The sequence below is a fragment of the Pseudophryne corroboree genome, chromosome 4, assembly GCF_028390025.1.
Source record: "Pseudophryne corroboree isolate aPseCor3 chromosome 4, aPseCor3.hap2, whole genome shotgun sequence".
In the NCBI taxonomy this organism is placed as follows: domain Eukaryota; kingdom Metazoa; phylum Chordata; class Amphibia; order Anura; family Myobatrachidae; genus Pseudophryne; species Pseudophryne corroboree.
In genome coordinates, this window is record NC_086447.1 from 780273034 (window position 1) to 780288236 (window position 15203).

The following is a 15203-nucleotide window of genomic DNA, read 5'->3' on the forward strand; positions in this document are numbered from 1 at the left end:
TCTGGCATACTGCCAAAGTCTACTGCGCATGCGCAGGTCCCCGGGAACATTGTTCCCGGGGACACCTCCAGTGGGCATGCGCAAAACACTTGGAAATTCCCGTCGTAGGACTCCGGAGGGGTAAGTATAATATATGGGTGCAGTGTGTGCGGTGTGGGCTATCCTGGACTTAGGGGCCCGTGTGCACCGCACACACTGCACCCATTATAGAAACACCTATGACACCATGACCGCCCATATGCAAAGAAAAGGAGACCACATCCGTACATGTGCAAAGAAAAGGAGACCCGAAAGAGAACCATTGGGTCCAGTGTTGGCTCCAGAGGTGTGGCTGCAGCACAGTCCAAAATTAAAATAAGGGAGCCACACCAACTGCCAGTGAGTCCCGGTGATGTTTGGCAGTATTTGGTTTGGCAGTTGGTGTGGCTCCCCTATTTGAATTTTGGACTATGCAGCAGCCCCACTTCTGGAGCCGCCACTGATTGGGTCCCCGCCAGCAAGTGTAAAAAATGTTTTTGTAGGCAAAAAACATGGATGGTTACAAACCATTTATCATGGATGGGCAGTCCTACCGCACATGTGCAAGATGAGAGAGACACTGAGGATTGTAGTGTTATTTTTATAGTGGATTTACATAATGAATTACTTGGCGAGGAAGAGGGTATGTCTCCACCTGAACTGAACTTTGCTGAGAACGATGTAGACAGTCCCCGTCGCACTAGCAGCTTTATATATGTGGTGTGGCATGGGCAGACAGGTTGCTGCACTTAGTAGTGAGCTGCGGAGACCACCCTTTGGAACAGTCACAGAAGACAGATCTGAGAAGACCTAGATTAGTTCTCGATGTAAAACAAAAAACTACCTTTCTTTTCTCTTTAAGTTATAAGTCAAACAGAAAACAAAAAGCAAAAATGCTAAAATATATTTGTAGTGTCTCCAAAGGTGTATTTTTAGACTACTACTAATAGTAATAATAATAATAATAATAATAATAATAATAATAATAATAATAATAACAACAACTAATATATAACAAAACCAATAATAAAGTTACATGAAAAAGCTGTTTAGAAAGCACATTATCGCTCTCATAACTTCCTTTTAAACTACATAACGCTGAAAGGGTATAATGAAAAGTTATACTTTATGTGTGATGTTATAGCACTGGTAACATTGCTTTTATTCATGCCTTAGCGGATCAATCCTTCTGCAGAAATGGTGATGTTAGACAGAATGTTCAACCAGGAGGAGAGAGCCACTCTGACACGTGAGAAACGGATGGCATTGGTTGATCCTGGTGAGTATTTTTGTACAAACCAGTAAAATGCTTACTAAACCCAGGCCTTACAGATAGTGAAGGTAATTTACAACATGCAAAAAACGTCTGCCATGGACCCGCTGAGCACCCCTATTTGCGTCCGTTCATCTAGATTTCTCCCGAGCAGCATAGTGCAGTGCAGGAACAAGATTTCCTTTTCTTGAGTGAGATTATTGAAATGGGACTTCAACTCTGAGGTAGCTTGAAGCTAGCGCTCTTGGGTTTGTTCTGTACTTTTAATAGGACCTCTTTTCATCCTTCCACGTCACACATTTGTACTCTGATCAACATAATAATGTGTTTCACCCATGCAAAGCTGCAACGTGTAATAAAAACGGACCCCATAAATTCTCACTTCCGTGATTACCTTAATCCAGAAATGAGGCTGTTCTAAAAGGATAGAAGGTCAGACTTTCATGTAATATTTGTTCTTTCACATAGTGTGTCCCTGCATTTTACCTATGTCTCCATATACCTAGGCATACATCTAGGTTACAGAGACATCCCAGAGAGTAGAGGCTTAGCGTGCACCTTAATGTGGCTGGGAAGATCATCCAGGTGTAGTTGTGCAAGAGCATGGCGTTTTGTGAAAGGCGTTGAGTACAAATTACCTCCGCTATAGGGAGACCATTACTCCTGCAAAATGCACCCAGTCCATTAACTAAGAACCACTGATTGTGGAACAGTGTTTGTCGCAGGCGCACCCGCCCTCAATCTCCTTCCAAGTCGGGCGGTCGTGACATTGGTGTTATGCTAATTATCTTAAAAATAAAATATATCGGTCTGCCACCCCCAAAGGTTTACAGTAAATACACTTTAAAAATCAGTAGCATGTGTGCCTCACATGGCATAGGGTAAGAACACAGAGGTCAGAATGAGAAATTAAGTTTTAATTTCATGAATAAGAATAACTTCAGAGCTTGCAGTTACAAAAAGAGATAGTTACAAAGTATATATGATTGGGGCTGGTGCAAGGTTTTCCGGCATCCTAGGCAAAACTTAAGCCTAGCCCCCATATTCACTTTACGTCACAGTAGTGCCTCTTATTGATGTTTCGTCACACAGTAGTGCCCCTTTATTAAGTTATGTAACACAGTAGTGTCCCTTATTCACGTTACACTACAGTAGAGCCCATTTACGTTTTATATATGTATTATATATATATATATATATATTTCTCTAACGTCCTAGTGGATGCTGGGGACTCCGTAAGGACCATGGGGAATAGACGGGCTCCGCAGGAGACATGGGCACTTTAAGAAAGAATTTAGATTCTGGTGTGCTCTGGCTCCTCCCTCTATGTCCCTCCTCCAGACCTCAGTTTGAATCTGTGCCCGGACGAGCTGGGTGCTGTTCAGTGAGCTCTCCTGAGCTTGCTGTAAGAAAGTATTTTGTTAGGTTTTTTATTTTCAGGGAGCTCTCCTGGCAACAGACTCCCTGCATCGTGGGACTGAGGGGAGAGAAGCAGCCCTACTCTCTGCATATAGGTCCTGCTTCTTAGGCTACTGGACACCATTACCTCCAGAGGGATTGTACACAGGATCTCACCCTCGTCGTCCGATCCCAGAGCCGCGCCGCCGTCCCCCTCGCAGAGCCGGAAGACAGAAGCCGGGTGAGCATAAGAAGCAAGAAGACTTCGAAATCGGCGGCAGAAGACTCCAGTCTTCACTGAGGTAGCGCACAGCACTGCAGCTGTGCGCCATTGCTCCCACACACACCTCACATACTCCGGTCACTGTAAGGGTGCAGGGTGCGGGGGGGGGGGGGGGTGCCCTGGGCAGCAATTGGGACCTCTTTGGCAAAAGTTTAGCATATATACAGTTGGGCACTGTATATATATATGAGCCCCCGCCAAGAAAATGTATATTTAAGCGGGACAGAAGCCCGCCGTCGAGGGGGCTGGGCTTCTTCCTCAGCACTCACCTGCGCCATTTTTTCTCCACAGCTCCGCTGAGAGGAAGCTCCCCAGCCTCTCCCCTGCAGATACACGGTAGAAGAGGGTAAAAAGAGAGGGGGGGCACATAATTAGGCGCAAAAATCATTATAAACAGCAGCTACTGGGTTAACATTAAGTTACTGTGTTATTCCTGGGTTAATAGCGCTGGGGTGTGTGCTGGCATACTCTCTCTCTATCTCTCCAAAGGGCCTTGTGGGGGAATTGTCTTCAGATGAGCATTCCCTGAGTGTGTGGTGTGTCGGTACGTGTGTGTCGACATGTCTGAGGTAAAAGGCTCCCCTAAGGAGGAGATGGAGCAAATATGTGTGTGAGGGGTGTCTCCGTCGACAACGCCGACACCTGTTTGGATATGTGTAATTAAGTGCTAAGGTGAATTTATTGCACAAAAGATTAGAGAACAGACAGTGGGGTATATTTACAAAGATTCGTGTTTTGGCCGTTTTGAAGGGTGTTTGAACTCGAATGGTATCGGGTGCATTTTACTGCAACTTTTTGAATCCTGATACGATGATTTACTAAGCTGCCGAGTTTTGCACAATCGTTTTTTCTCTGACGTCCTAGTGGATGCTGGGGACTCCGTAAGGACCATGGGAAATAGACGGCTCCGCAGGAGACTGGGCACATCTAAAGAAAGATTTAGGACTATCTGGTGTGCACTGGCTCCTCCCCCTATGACCCTCCTCCAAGCCTCAGTTAGATTTCTGTGCCCGGCTGAGCTGGATGCACACTAGGGGCTCTCCTGAGCTCCTAGGAAGAAAGTGTTTGTTAGGTTTTTTATTTTCAGTGAGACCTGCTGGCAACAGGCTCACTGCATCGAGGGACTAAGGGGAGAAGAAGCGAACCTACCTAAGTGGTGGTAGCTTGGGCTTCTTAGGCTACTGGACACCATTAGCTCCAGAGGGATCGAACACAGGACCCGACCTCGTCGTCCGTTCCCGGAGCCGCGCCGCCGTCCCCCTTACAGAGCCAGAAGCAAGAAGGTGGTCCGGAAAATCGGCGGCTGAAGACTTCGGTCTTCTCCAAGGTAGCGCACAGCACTGCAGCTGTGCGCCATTGCTCCTCATGCACACCTCACACTCCGGTCACTGATGGGTGCAGGGCGCTGGGGGGGGGGGCGCCCTGAGCAGCAATACTGACACCTTGGCTGGCAAACTGGCACCATATATAGCCCCAGAGGCTATATAGGTGCTTTTTAACCCCTGCCAAAATCCATAAAAATGCGGGAGAAAGTCCGCGAAAAAGGGGCGGAGCTATCTCCTTTAGCACACTGGCGCCATTTTTCCCTCACAGCTCCGTTGGAGGGAAGCTCCCTGGCTCTCCCCTGCAGTCAATACACTACAGAAAGGGTTAAAAAGAGAGGGGGGGCATAATTTAGGCGCAGTATACAATATATATAGGCAGCTATAATGGAAAACACTCTTTATATGTGATATCCCTGTGATATATAGCGCCCTGGTGTGTGCTGGCATACACTCCCTCTGTCTCCCCAAAGGGCTTTGTGGGGTCCTGTCCTCTGTCAGAGCATTCCCTGTGTGTATGCTGTGTGTCGGTACGGCTGTGTCGACATGTATGAGGAGGATAATGATGTGGAGGCGGAGCGAATGCCTGTAAATGTGATGTCACCCCCTGCGGGATCGACACCGGTGTGGTTGGACTTATGGAAGGATTACGTGAAAGTGTCAACTCCTTACACAAAAGGTCGACGACACAGAACAGCCGGCTACTCAGCTTGTGCCTGTTCCAGCGTCTCAAATGTCATGGGGGGCTCTAAAAACGCCCGCTACCTCAGATGGCAGAAACAGATGTCGACACGGATACCGACTCCAGTGTCGACGACGATGAGACTAGTGTACCCTCCAAATAGGTCCACCCGTTACATGATTGAGGCAATGAAAAATGTATTACACATTTATGATAATACCCCAGGTACCACATAAAAGGGTATTATGTTTGGTGACAGAAAACTACCAGTAGTTTTTCCTGCATCTGAGAAATTAAATGAGGTGTGTGAGGAAGCGTGGTCTTCCCCCGGTAAGAAATTGATAATTTCTAAACGGTTATTGGCAGCGTACCCTTTCCCGCCAGAGGATAGGTCACGTTGGGAAACACCCCATAGGGTAGATACAGCGCTTACACGCTTATCAGAAAAGGTGGCACTACTGTCTCCGGATACGGCCGCCCTGAAGGAACCTGCTGATAAAAAGCAGGGGGTTACCCTGAGAGATATAGTCACACACTCGGGCATTATATTGCGACCAGCCATTGCTTCGTCATGGATGTGCAGTGCTCCCGCTGCGTGGTCAGATTCCCTGTCGGAAAATAACTATGGATAGGGACAATATTTTGCTGACAATAGAGCATATAAAAGACGTGGTCTTATACATGCGTGATTCACAGAGGGATATTTGCCGGCTGGCATCAAAAATAAGCGCTAGGTCCATTGCCGCCAGACGGGGGTTATGGACTCGCCAATGGTCAGGCGATGCCGACTCGAATCGGCACATGGAAGTTTTGCCCTAGAAGGGGGTAAAACTGTTTGGGGATGGTCTTTCAGACCTCGTTTCCACAGCTACTGCTGGGAAATCGACTTTTTTGCCACAGGCTACCCCACAACAAAAGAAAGCACCGTATCATCAAGTACAGTCCTTTCGGCCCCTGAAAAGCAAGAGGGCTAGAGGCTCATCCTTTCTGCCGAGAGGCAAAGGTAGAGGAAAAAGCTGCAGCGCACAGCTAGTTCCCAAGAGCAGAAGTCCTCCCTGCGTCCGGTAAGTCCACAGCATGACGCTGGGGCTGCTCAGGTGGACCCGGGTACGGTGGGGGCCCGTCTCAGAAATGTCAGCGCCCAGTGGGCTCTCTCACATGGATCCCTGGGTCCTTCAAGTAGTATCTCAGGGGTACAGGCTGGAGTTCGAGACGTTCTTCCCCCCGCCGTTTCCTAAAATCTGCCTTACCGGCACCTCCCTCTGCCAGGGAGGCGGTGTTGGTGGCTATTCAACACTATAATCACAACAAGTGATTGTCAAGGTGCCCCTCCTTCAGCAAGGAAGGGGTTACTATTCCACAATGGTTGTGGTACCGAAACAGAACGGTTCGGTGAGACCCATCTTAAAATTAAAATACTTGAACTTTTATATCAGAAGATTCAAGTTCGAGATGGAATCGCTCAGGGCGGTTATTACGAGCCTGGACGAGGGGGATTACAGGGTCTCCCTGGACATCAAGGATGCGTACCTGCATGTCCCCATTTACCCTCCTCACCAGGAGTACCTCAGATGTGTGGTACAGGACTGTCACTATCAGTTCCAGACGCTGCCGTTGGAGTTGTCCACGGCACCGAAGGTCTTTACCAAGGTAACGGCCGAAATGATGATACTCCTTCGCAGGAAGGAAGTTTTTATTATCCGTACTTGGACGATCTCCTGATAAAGGTGAGGTCCAAAGAACAGTTGGTAGTAGGGGTAGCACTCTCTCGGGAAGTGCTACAACAGCACGACTGGATTCTCAATATTCCAAAGTCACAGCTGGTCCCGACGACACGTCTTCTGTTCCTGGGAATGATTCTGGACACAGACCAGAAAAGAGTGTTTCTTCCAGTGGAAGCACACGAGTCCTGGAAAAAATGGTAGCTTCGTACGAAGCATAATTCCATTCGGAAGGTTCCACGCAAGGACGTTCCAGTGGGACCTGTGGGACAAATGGTCCGGGTCCCATCTACAGATACAACAGCGGATAACCCTGTCGGCAAGAAACAGGGTGTCGCTGCTGTGGTGGCTGCAGAGGGCTCATCTACTAGAGGGCCGCAGATTCGGAATACAGGACTGGGTCCTGGTGACCACGGAGGCCAGCCTTCGGGGCTGGGGTGCAGTCACACAGGGAAGAAATTTCCAAGGAGATTTCGCTTCACATAATTATTCTGGAGCTAAGGGCCATTTACAATGCCCTAAGCCAAGCAAGGCCCCTGCTTCAGAACCAGCCGGTACTGATCCATTCAGACAACATCACGGCGGTCGCCCATGTAAACAGACAGGGCGGCACAAGAAGCAGGATGGCGATGGCAGAAGCCACAAGGATTCTCCGATGGGCGACCTACACCCGGGTGAATGGGGACTTCTTCCAGAAGTTTTCCAAATGCGGGTAAACCGTTGGGAATGACCACGGGTGGACATGATGGCGTCCCGCCTCAACAAAAAGTTGAAAAGATATTGAGCCAGGTCAAGGGACCCTCAGGCGATCGCTGTGGACGCTCTAGTGACACGTGGGTGTACCAGTCGGTTTATGTGTTTCCTCCTCTACCTCTCATACCCAGGGTGCTGAGAATAATAAGACTGCGAGGAGTGAAAACCATACTCATGGTTCCGGATTGGCCAAGAAGAGCTTGGTACCCGGAACTTCAAGAGATGCTGGCAGAGGACCCTTGGCCTCTGCCGCTCAGACAAGACCTGCTGCAGCAGGGACCCTGTCTGTTCCAAGACTTACCGCGGCTGCGTTTGACGGCATGGCGGTTGAACACCGGATCCTAAAGGAAAAGGGTATTCCGGAGGAAGTCATCCCTACCCTGATCAAAGCCGGGAAGGATGTCACCGCAAGACATTATTACCACATTTGGCGGAAATATGTTGCTTGGTGTGAGGCCATGAAGGCCCCGAAGGAGGAATTTCAACTGGGTCGATTCCTACACTTCCTGCAAGCAGGGGTGACGTTGGGCCTCAAATTGGGGTCCATCAAGGTCCAGATTTCGGCTCTGTCGATTTTCTTCCAGAAAGAACTGGCTTCACTGCCTGAAGTTCAGACTTTTGTCAAAGGAGTTCTGCATATTCAGCCTCCTTTTGTGCCCCCAGTGGCACCTTGGGATCTCAATGTGGTTTTGGCATTCCTGAAATCACATTGGTTCGAACCACTTAAGACTGTGGAATTAAAATATCTCACGTGGAAAGTGGTCATACTGTTGGCCCTGGCTTCGGCCAGGCGGGTTTCAGATTTGGCGGCTTTGTCTTGAAAAAGCCCTTATCTGATTTTCCAGATGGATAGGGCAGAATTGAGGACTCGTCCTCAGTTTCTCCCGAAGGTGGTCTCAGCTTTTCACTTGAACCAACCTATTGTGGTGCCTGCGGCTACTAGGGACTTGGAGGATTCCAAGTTGCTGGACGTAGTCAGGGCCCTGAAAATTTATGTTCCAGGATGGCTGGAGTCAGAAAAACTGACTCGCTGTTTATCCTGTATGCACCCAACAAGCTGGGTGCTCCTGCTTCTAAGCAGTCTATTGCGCGCTGGATTTGTAGCACTATTCAGCTGGCGCATTCTGCGGTAGGATTACCGCAGCCTATATCAATAAAAGCCCATTCCACAAGGAAGGTGGGCTCATCTAGGGCGGCTGCCCGAGGGGTCTCGGCTTTACAACTTTGCCGAGCAGCTACTTGGTCAGGGGCAAACACGTTTGCTAAATTCTACAAATTTGATTCCCTGGCTGAGGAGGACCTGGAGTTCTCTCATTCGGTGCTGCAGAGTCATCCGCACTCTCCCGCCCGTTTGGGAGCTTTGGTATAATCCCCATGGTCCTTACGGAGTCCTCAGCATCCACTAGGACGTCAGAGAAAATAAGATTTTACTCACCGGTAAATCTATTTCTCGTAGTCCGTAGTGGATGCTGGGCGCCCATCCCAAGTGCGGATTGTCTGCAATACTTGTACATAGTTATTGTTACAAAAATCGGGTTTTGTTGTGAGCCATCTCTTCAGTGGCTCCAATTGTTATCATACTGTTAACCGGGGTTCCTATCACGTGTTATATGGTGTGATTGGTGTGGCTGGTATGAGTCTTACCCGGGATTCAAAATCCTTCCTTATTGTGTCAGCTCTTCCGGGCACAGTTCCTAACTGAGGCTTGGAGGAGGGTCATAGGGGGAGGAGCCAGTGCACACCAGATAGTCCTAAATCTTTCTTTAGATGTGCCCAGTCTCCTGCGGAGCCGTCTATTCCCCATGGTCCTTACGGAGTCCCCAGCATCCACTACGGACTACGAGAAATAGATTTACCGGTGAGTAAAATCTTATTTTCCGATGTCGATGTGATTCGTAATATCAGGCAGTGTTTTTCGGGAGTGATGAGTAAAACACTGCCTGACAAAACACAAGGAATCCCGTCCGGATCTGTGAGATCCGTGCAGGGCTTCATTGTGTACCTTAAATAGTTGATTAAAGTCTTAAAAATTCAGAAAAAAATTGCGTGGGGTCCCCCCTCCTAAGCACAACTAGCCTCGGGCTCTTTGAGCCGGTCCTGGTTGAAAAAATATGGGGAAAAAAATGACAGGGGTTCCCCCATATTTAATCAACCAGCACCTGTCCTGGTTCCAAAAATACGGGGGACAAAAAGCGTAGGGGTCCCCCGTATTTTTGAAACCAGCACCGGGCTCCACTAGCCAGGTACATAATGCCACAGCCGGGAGACACTTTTATACTGGTCCCTGCGGCCCTGGCATTACACACCCAACTAGTCACCCCTGGCCGGGGTACCCTGGAGGAGTGGGAACCCCTTAAATCAAGGGGTCCCCCCCCAAAGAGCGGGAATCTCGAGACAAGAAGCTGCAGCTTCCCACAAAGAATTCTCGGAGTATCCTTCCCCTACTAGGGCCAGGATACGATGGGAATCTTCCCCTAGGGTGTCACGTTTGCCCAAAAGGTAGCCCTGACTTAACAGCTATCCTCAGGGATCCTGCAGATAGCGTGCACATTCTGGTACACTACTCAGACCGGCGATTGTGTCGGCATGGGTTTATAGCGCTGTAGCAGCGTGGACAGGTACCTTATCAGCAGAGATTGAGACCCTAGTATGTATATATATATGTATATATATAGATATATATATTAAAGATGCTGTCTTAAGATATATATATAAAACAGGCCCAAAAAGGCATTAGTCTACTGGGTTCTAGAGTCAACGCTATGTCGATTTCTGCTTGACGTGTCCTGTAGATATACAATGGACAGGTGATGCCGACTTAAGAGGCATATGGAAGGCTGAGGATTGTGTGGAGAAGGGATCTCGGACCTGATCTCCACAGCTATGGCTGGTAATTCTGATCTTTTGCCTTATATTCCTGCACACACACAGTAAATTTAGGTATACCAATAGCGCTATTAACACATGTTCACATACAGAAAAAATCTTACATCAACAATGGTTTCCTATTGCAGCTTAGCCGAAGGAAATGCTGTGAATAGCAGGCCACAGATCGACAATAGGCTCGTATCTCAGATGTATTCACCTCATAAATGAGGATAGGAGTCACAAACAGAGAGAAAACATAAGCATGTAACCACTATTGTGGGTTAGGACATAGGACCAGGCATCAACACCGTTACCCTCCCAGGTCTTCAACAAGGAAGCAGATCAGAGCTCCGGAATCTCCAACCCACTGGTAACAGGAAGCTGTGTCGGTCAATGGTAGTCCCCAAATACGTCAGTCACCACGCCTGAAGCTTTTCGGACCTTAGTCCTTCATCAGAGGCATGGTGGCTGACTAACAATGTTGCTCCTAAATACCCCATCTAATTATGTGAAGTAACCAGGTGTTCTTCTTAATCACGTCGCATCCGTTACCGCTGGTTTCCCCGCGGAAATGACGTTCGCGGAAGCTCTACCGGAACCGGAAGTACGCATCGTGCGTTCCACGGTGCGTTCCACCTGCGATCACGCCGGAAGTAAGACTGTTGTATTCCAGGGTGCGTTCCAAATGTCCCATTGCAGCGCTTCTACAGAACTTAGCGCTCCAAATCACTTGTAAAGTCCTTAGAACGTCCATAACAGGAGAAGAAATAATATATCCTCAACAGTATATACCCAAAATAAAAACAAACATAAAAAAATATATTAAAACAATGAAAATTAAGACATCATAAAAACCACTTAAGTTCAAACTCAGAATTTAAGCCCTTGGGGACTAATGAATTCAATTTAAACTAGTGATGAGCGAGGTTCGGTTTTACTCGGTTTTACTCGGTTTTACTCGGTTCTCAAAACGGCATCTTATTGGCTATCCAAAACACGTGACATCCGTGAGCCAATAAGATGCCGTTTTGAGAACCGAGTAAAACCGAGTAAAACCGAGTAAAACCGAATCCGCTCATCACTAATTTAAACATCCATTTTATCTCCGCCTTAGCCAAATTAATCTCTAAATTACGATTTCTCCAATTCGGAGTGATGGTTTGAATACCCATAAAAGATTTTAAATATTTGGGGTTGCATTGATGCACTTTTTTAAAATGCATGGAGACTTAATGTGTTTCTAACCCCTTTCTTATATTATAGGTATGTTCGGCAAGACGAGTCTTAAGGTTCCTACTCGTCTTGCCGACATAAAAAAGATCACATGTGCAAGATAAAACATAGACAACATTTTTAGTGTTACAAGTAATAAAATTATGGATGTGAAATTTCTCCCCATTTACATCAAACTCTTTTTGTTTACTAGGGCCCTTTACCAGACGGCACATGGTACACAGTCCACATCTATGGAATCCATTGCTCCTAGTGCTTGTACGTTTCGTATCATTTATAGCACTGTGTACCAGCTCATCTTTAATATTTTTGGCCCTCCTATAAGTAAATAGTGGTTTATCAGGGATCTCTTTTCCTAAAACAGGGTCCTCTTTTAAAATTCTCCAATGTTTCTTGAAGATGGACTCAATTTCCTTGTGTTGAATACTAAAATCACTTATAAAATTCCATGTTTGAAATTGACTACCTGTATCCTGAATCTTCTTATTCCTATCTAACAAGGATTTCCTATCTATCGATTCCAACCGCAATTTTGAACATTCCAAATCTTCCCTCTTATAGCCCTTTTCAAGAAATCTATCACTCATTTCAACAATCTGTTGTTCACATATAGTTTCTTCAGTGCAGTTACGTTTCACCCTTAAAAACTGGCCGTAGGGTATCCCATCGAGCCAGTTTTTATGATGAAGGCTGCTCTTCTCTATATAGCTATTGGAATCTGTTTCCTTTCTATATAATTTTGTAAAGAGAGTATTATTCTTCACATAAATAAACAGATCTAGAAAGGTAATGTCAGTTTTGCTTATGGTAAAGGTGAGATTGATGTTATAATCATTCGTATTAAGGGTCCGACAAAAAATCTCCAAATTTTCATCCGTACCACTCCAGATGAATAGAACATTGTCTATAAAACGTCGCCAGGACACCAGATCCGCCCCCAGCTGGTCTCCATGCCAGACCATAGTTGTTTCCCAATATGCCATGAAGAGATTGGCATAGCTGGGGGCGAACCTGGTGCCCATGGCGGTTCCAATCAACTGGATATAGTAGGATCCTCCAAAATAAAAATAATTGTTTGTTAGAATAAATTTTATACTTTTCAGGACAAACGATTTAGTGGCCTCTGAAAGTGCTGATTTATCTAAGAAGTATGTCACTGCCTCCAAACCCCTCTCCATCTCTATTATTGTATAGAGCGTAGATACATCTGCACTTATCAGGGTGAAATTGTCACTCCATTGTATGTCCTCTATAACTCTCAATACATCACTCGTATCCTTGAGGTATGAGTTAGTTAATTTCACCAAAGGCTGTAAATATGAGTCGACCACTGCCGAAAGATTGGAGGAAATGCTATTTGTACCGGCAACTATTGGTCGTCCAGGGGGGTTAAGGGGATCCTTATGTATTTTGGGTAAGGTATAAAAGGTTGGCACAGTAGGAAATTTAATATTAATGAATTCACTTTCTGATTTGGTCAAAACCCCACTTTGGACAGCTTCCTCTGTCAGGTTGTTTAATTCTTTTACTATCCTTGCCGTAGGGTCTGTTTTAAGCTTACGGTATGTTGTCCCATTTTCTCTGACGTCCTAGTGGATGCTGGGGACTCCGTAAGGACCATGGGGGAATAGACGGCTCCGCAGGAGACTGGGCACATCTAAGAAAGATTTAGGACTATCTGGTGTGCACTGGCTCCTCCCCCTATGACCCTCCTCCAAGCCTCCGTTAGATTTCTGTGCCCGGCTGAGCTGGATGCACACTAGGGGCTCTCCTGAGCTCCTAGAAGAAAGTATAGTTTAGGTTTTTTATTTTCAGTGAGTCCTGCTGGCAACAGGCTCACTGCAACGAGGGACTAAGGGGAGAAGAAGCGAACCTACCTAAGTGGTGGTAGCTTGGGCTACTTAGGCTACTGGACACCATTAGCTCCAGAGGGATCGAACACAGGACCCGACCTCGTCGTCCGTTCCCGGAGCCGCGCCGCCGTCCCCCTTACAGAGCCAGAAACAAGAAGGTGGTCCGGAAAATCGGCGGCTGAAGACTTCTGTCTTCTCCAAGGTAGCGCACAGCACTGCAGCTGTGCGCCATTGCTCCTCATGCACACCACACACTGCGGTCACTGATGGGTGCAGGGCGCTGGGGGGGGGGGGGGGCGCCCTGAGCAGCAATAATAACACCTTGGCTGGCAAAACTAACACCATATATAGCCCCAGAGGCTATATAGGTGTATATTAACCCCTGCCAGAAACGATAAAATAGCGGGAGAAAGCCCGCCAAAAAAGGGGCGGAGCCAACTCCCTCAGCACACTGGCACCATTATTCCCTCACAGCTTCGCTGGAAGGAAGCTCCCTGGCTCTCCCCTGCAGTCCTGCACTACAGAAAGGGTAAAAAAGAGAGGGGGGGGCACAATTTAGGCGCAATATATATATATTATAGGCAGCTATAGGGGAAAACACTCTGTATAGTGATATCCCTGTGTTATATAGCGCCCTGGTGTGTGCAGGCAAACTCTCCCTCTGTCTCCCCAAAGGGCTTTGTGGGGTCTTGTCCTCTGTAAGAGCATTCCCTGTGTGTCTGCTGTGTGTCGGTACTGCTGTGTCGACATGTATGATGAGGATAATGATGTGGAGGCGGAGCAAATGCCTGTGAATGTGATGTCACCCCCTGCGGGGTCGACACCAGTGTGGATGGACTTATGGAAGGAATTACGTGACAGTGTCAGCTCCTTACATAAAAGGTTTGACGACATAGGACAGCCGGCTACTCAGCTTGTGCCTGTCCAAGCGTCTCAAATGTCATCAGGGGCTATAAAACGCCCGCTACCTCAGATGACAGATACAGATGTCGACACGGATACCGACTCCAGTGTCGACGATGATGAGACGAGTATACCCTCCAATAGGTCCACCCGTTATATGATTGAGGCTATGAAAAATGTTTACACATTTCTGATGATACCCCAGGTACCACAAAAAAAGGGTATTATGTTTGGTGAGAAAAAACTACCAGTAGTTTTTCCTGCATCTGAGGAATTAAATGAGGTGTGTGAGGAAGCGTGGACTTCCCCAGATAAGAAATTGATCATTTCTAAACGGTTAATGGCTGCGTACCCTTTCCCGCCAGAGGATAGGTCACGCTGGGAAACACCCCCTAGGGTAGATAAAGCATTGACACGCTTATCAAAGAAGGTGGCACTACCGTCTCCGGATACGGCCGCCCTAAAAGAACCTGCTGATAGAAAGCTGGAAAGTACCCTAAAAGCTATATACACACACACTGGCATTATATTGAGACCCGCTATTGCATCAGCTTGGATGTGCAGTGCTGCTGCTGCGTGGTCAGACTCCCTGTCGGAAAACATTGATACCATGGATAGGGACAATATTTTGCTAACGATTGACCATATAAAAGACGCGGTTTTATACATGCGTGATGCACAGAGGGATATTTGCCGGCTGGCATCAAAAATAAGTGCTATGTCCATTGCCGCCAGACGGGGGTTATGGACTAGGCAATGGTCAGGTGATGCCGACTCCAAGCGGCATATGGAAGTTTTACCCTATAAAGGGGCGGAACTTTTTGGGGAAGGTCTTTCAGACCTCGTTTCCACAGCTACTGCTGGGAAATCTACTTTTTTGCCACAGGCTATCCCAC

The 15203-nt window shown here is 47.3% G+C and overlaps 1 protein-coding gene across 2 annotated transcripts in view; it reads left to right on the forward strand.

Moving 5' to 3' along the window:
* Positions 1-15203, forward strand: part of BICRAL (BICRA like chromatin remodeling complex associated protein) — a 196449-nt gene that overhangs the window by 155665 nt on the left and 25581 nt on the right. For both annotated transcript variants that reach the window (XM_063918308.1, XM_063918310.1), the window contains one exon: positions 1195-1297. In XM_063918308.1, coding sequence (XP_063774378.1) covers positions 1195-1297 — 103 coding nt within the window. The remainder of the gene's footprint in view (positions 1-1194; positions 1298-15203) is intronic.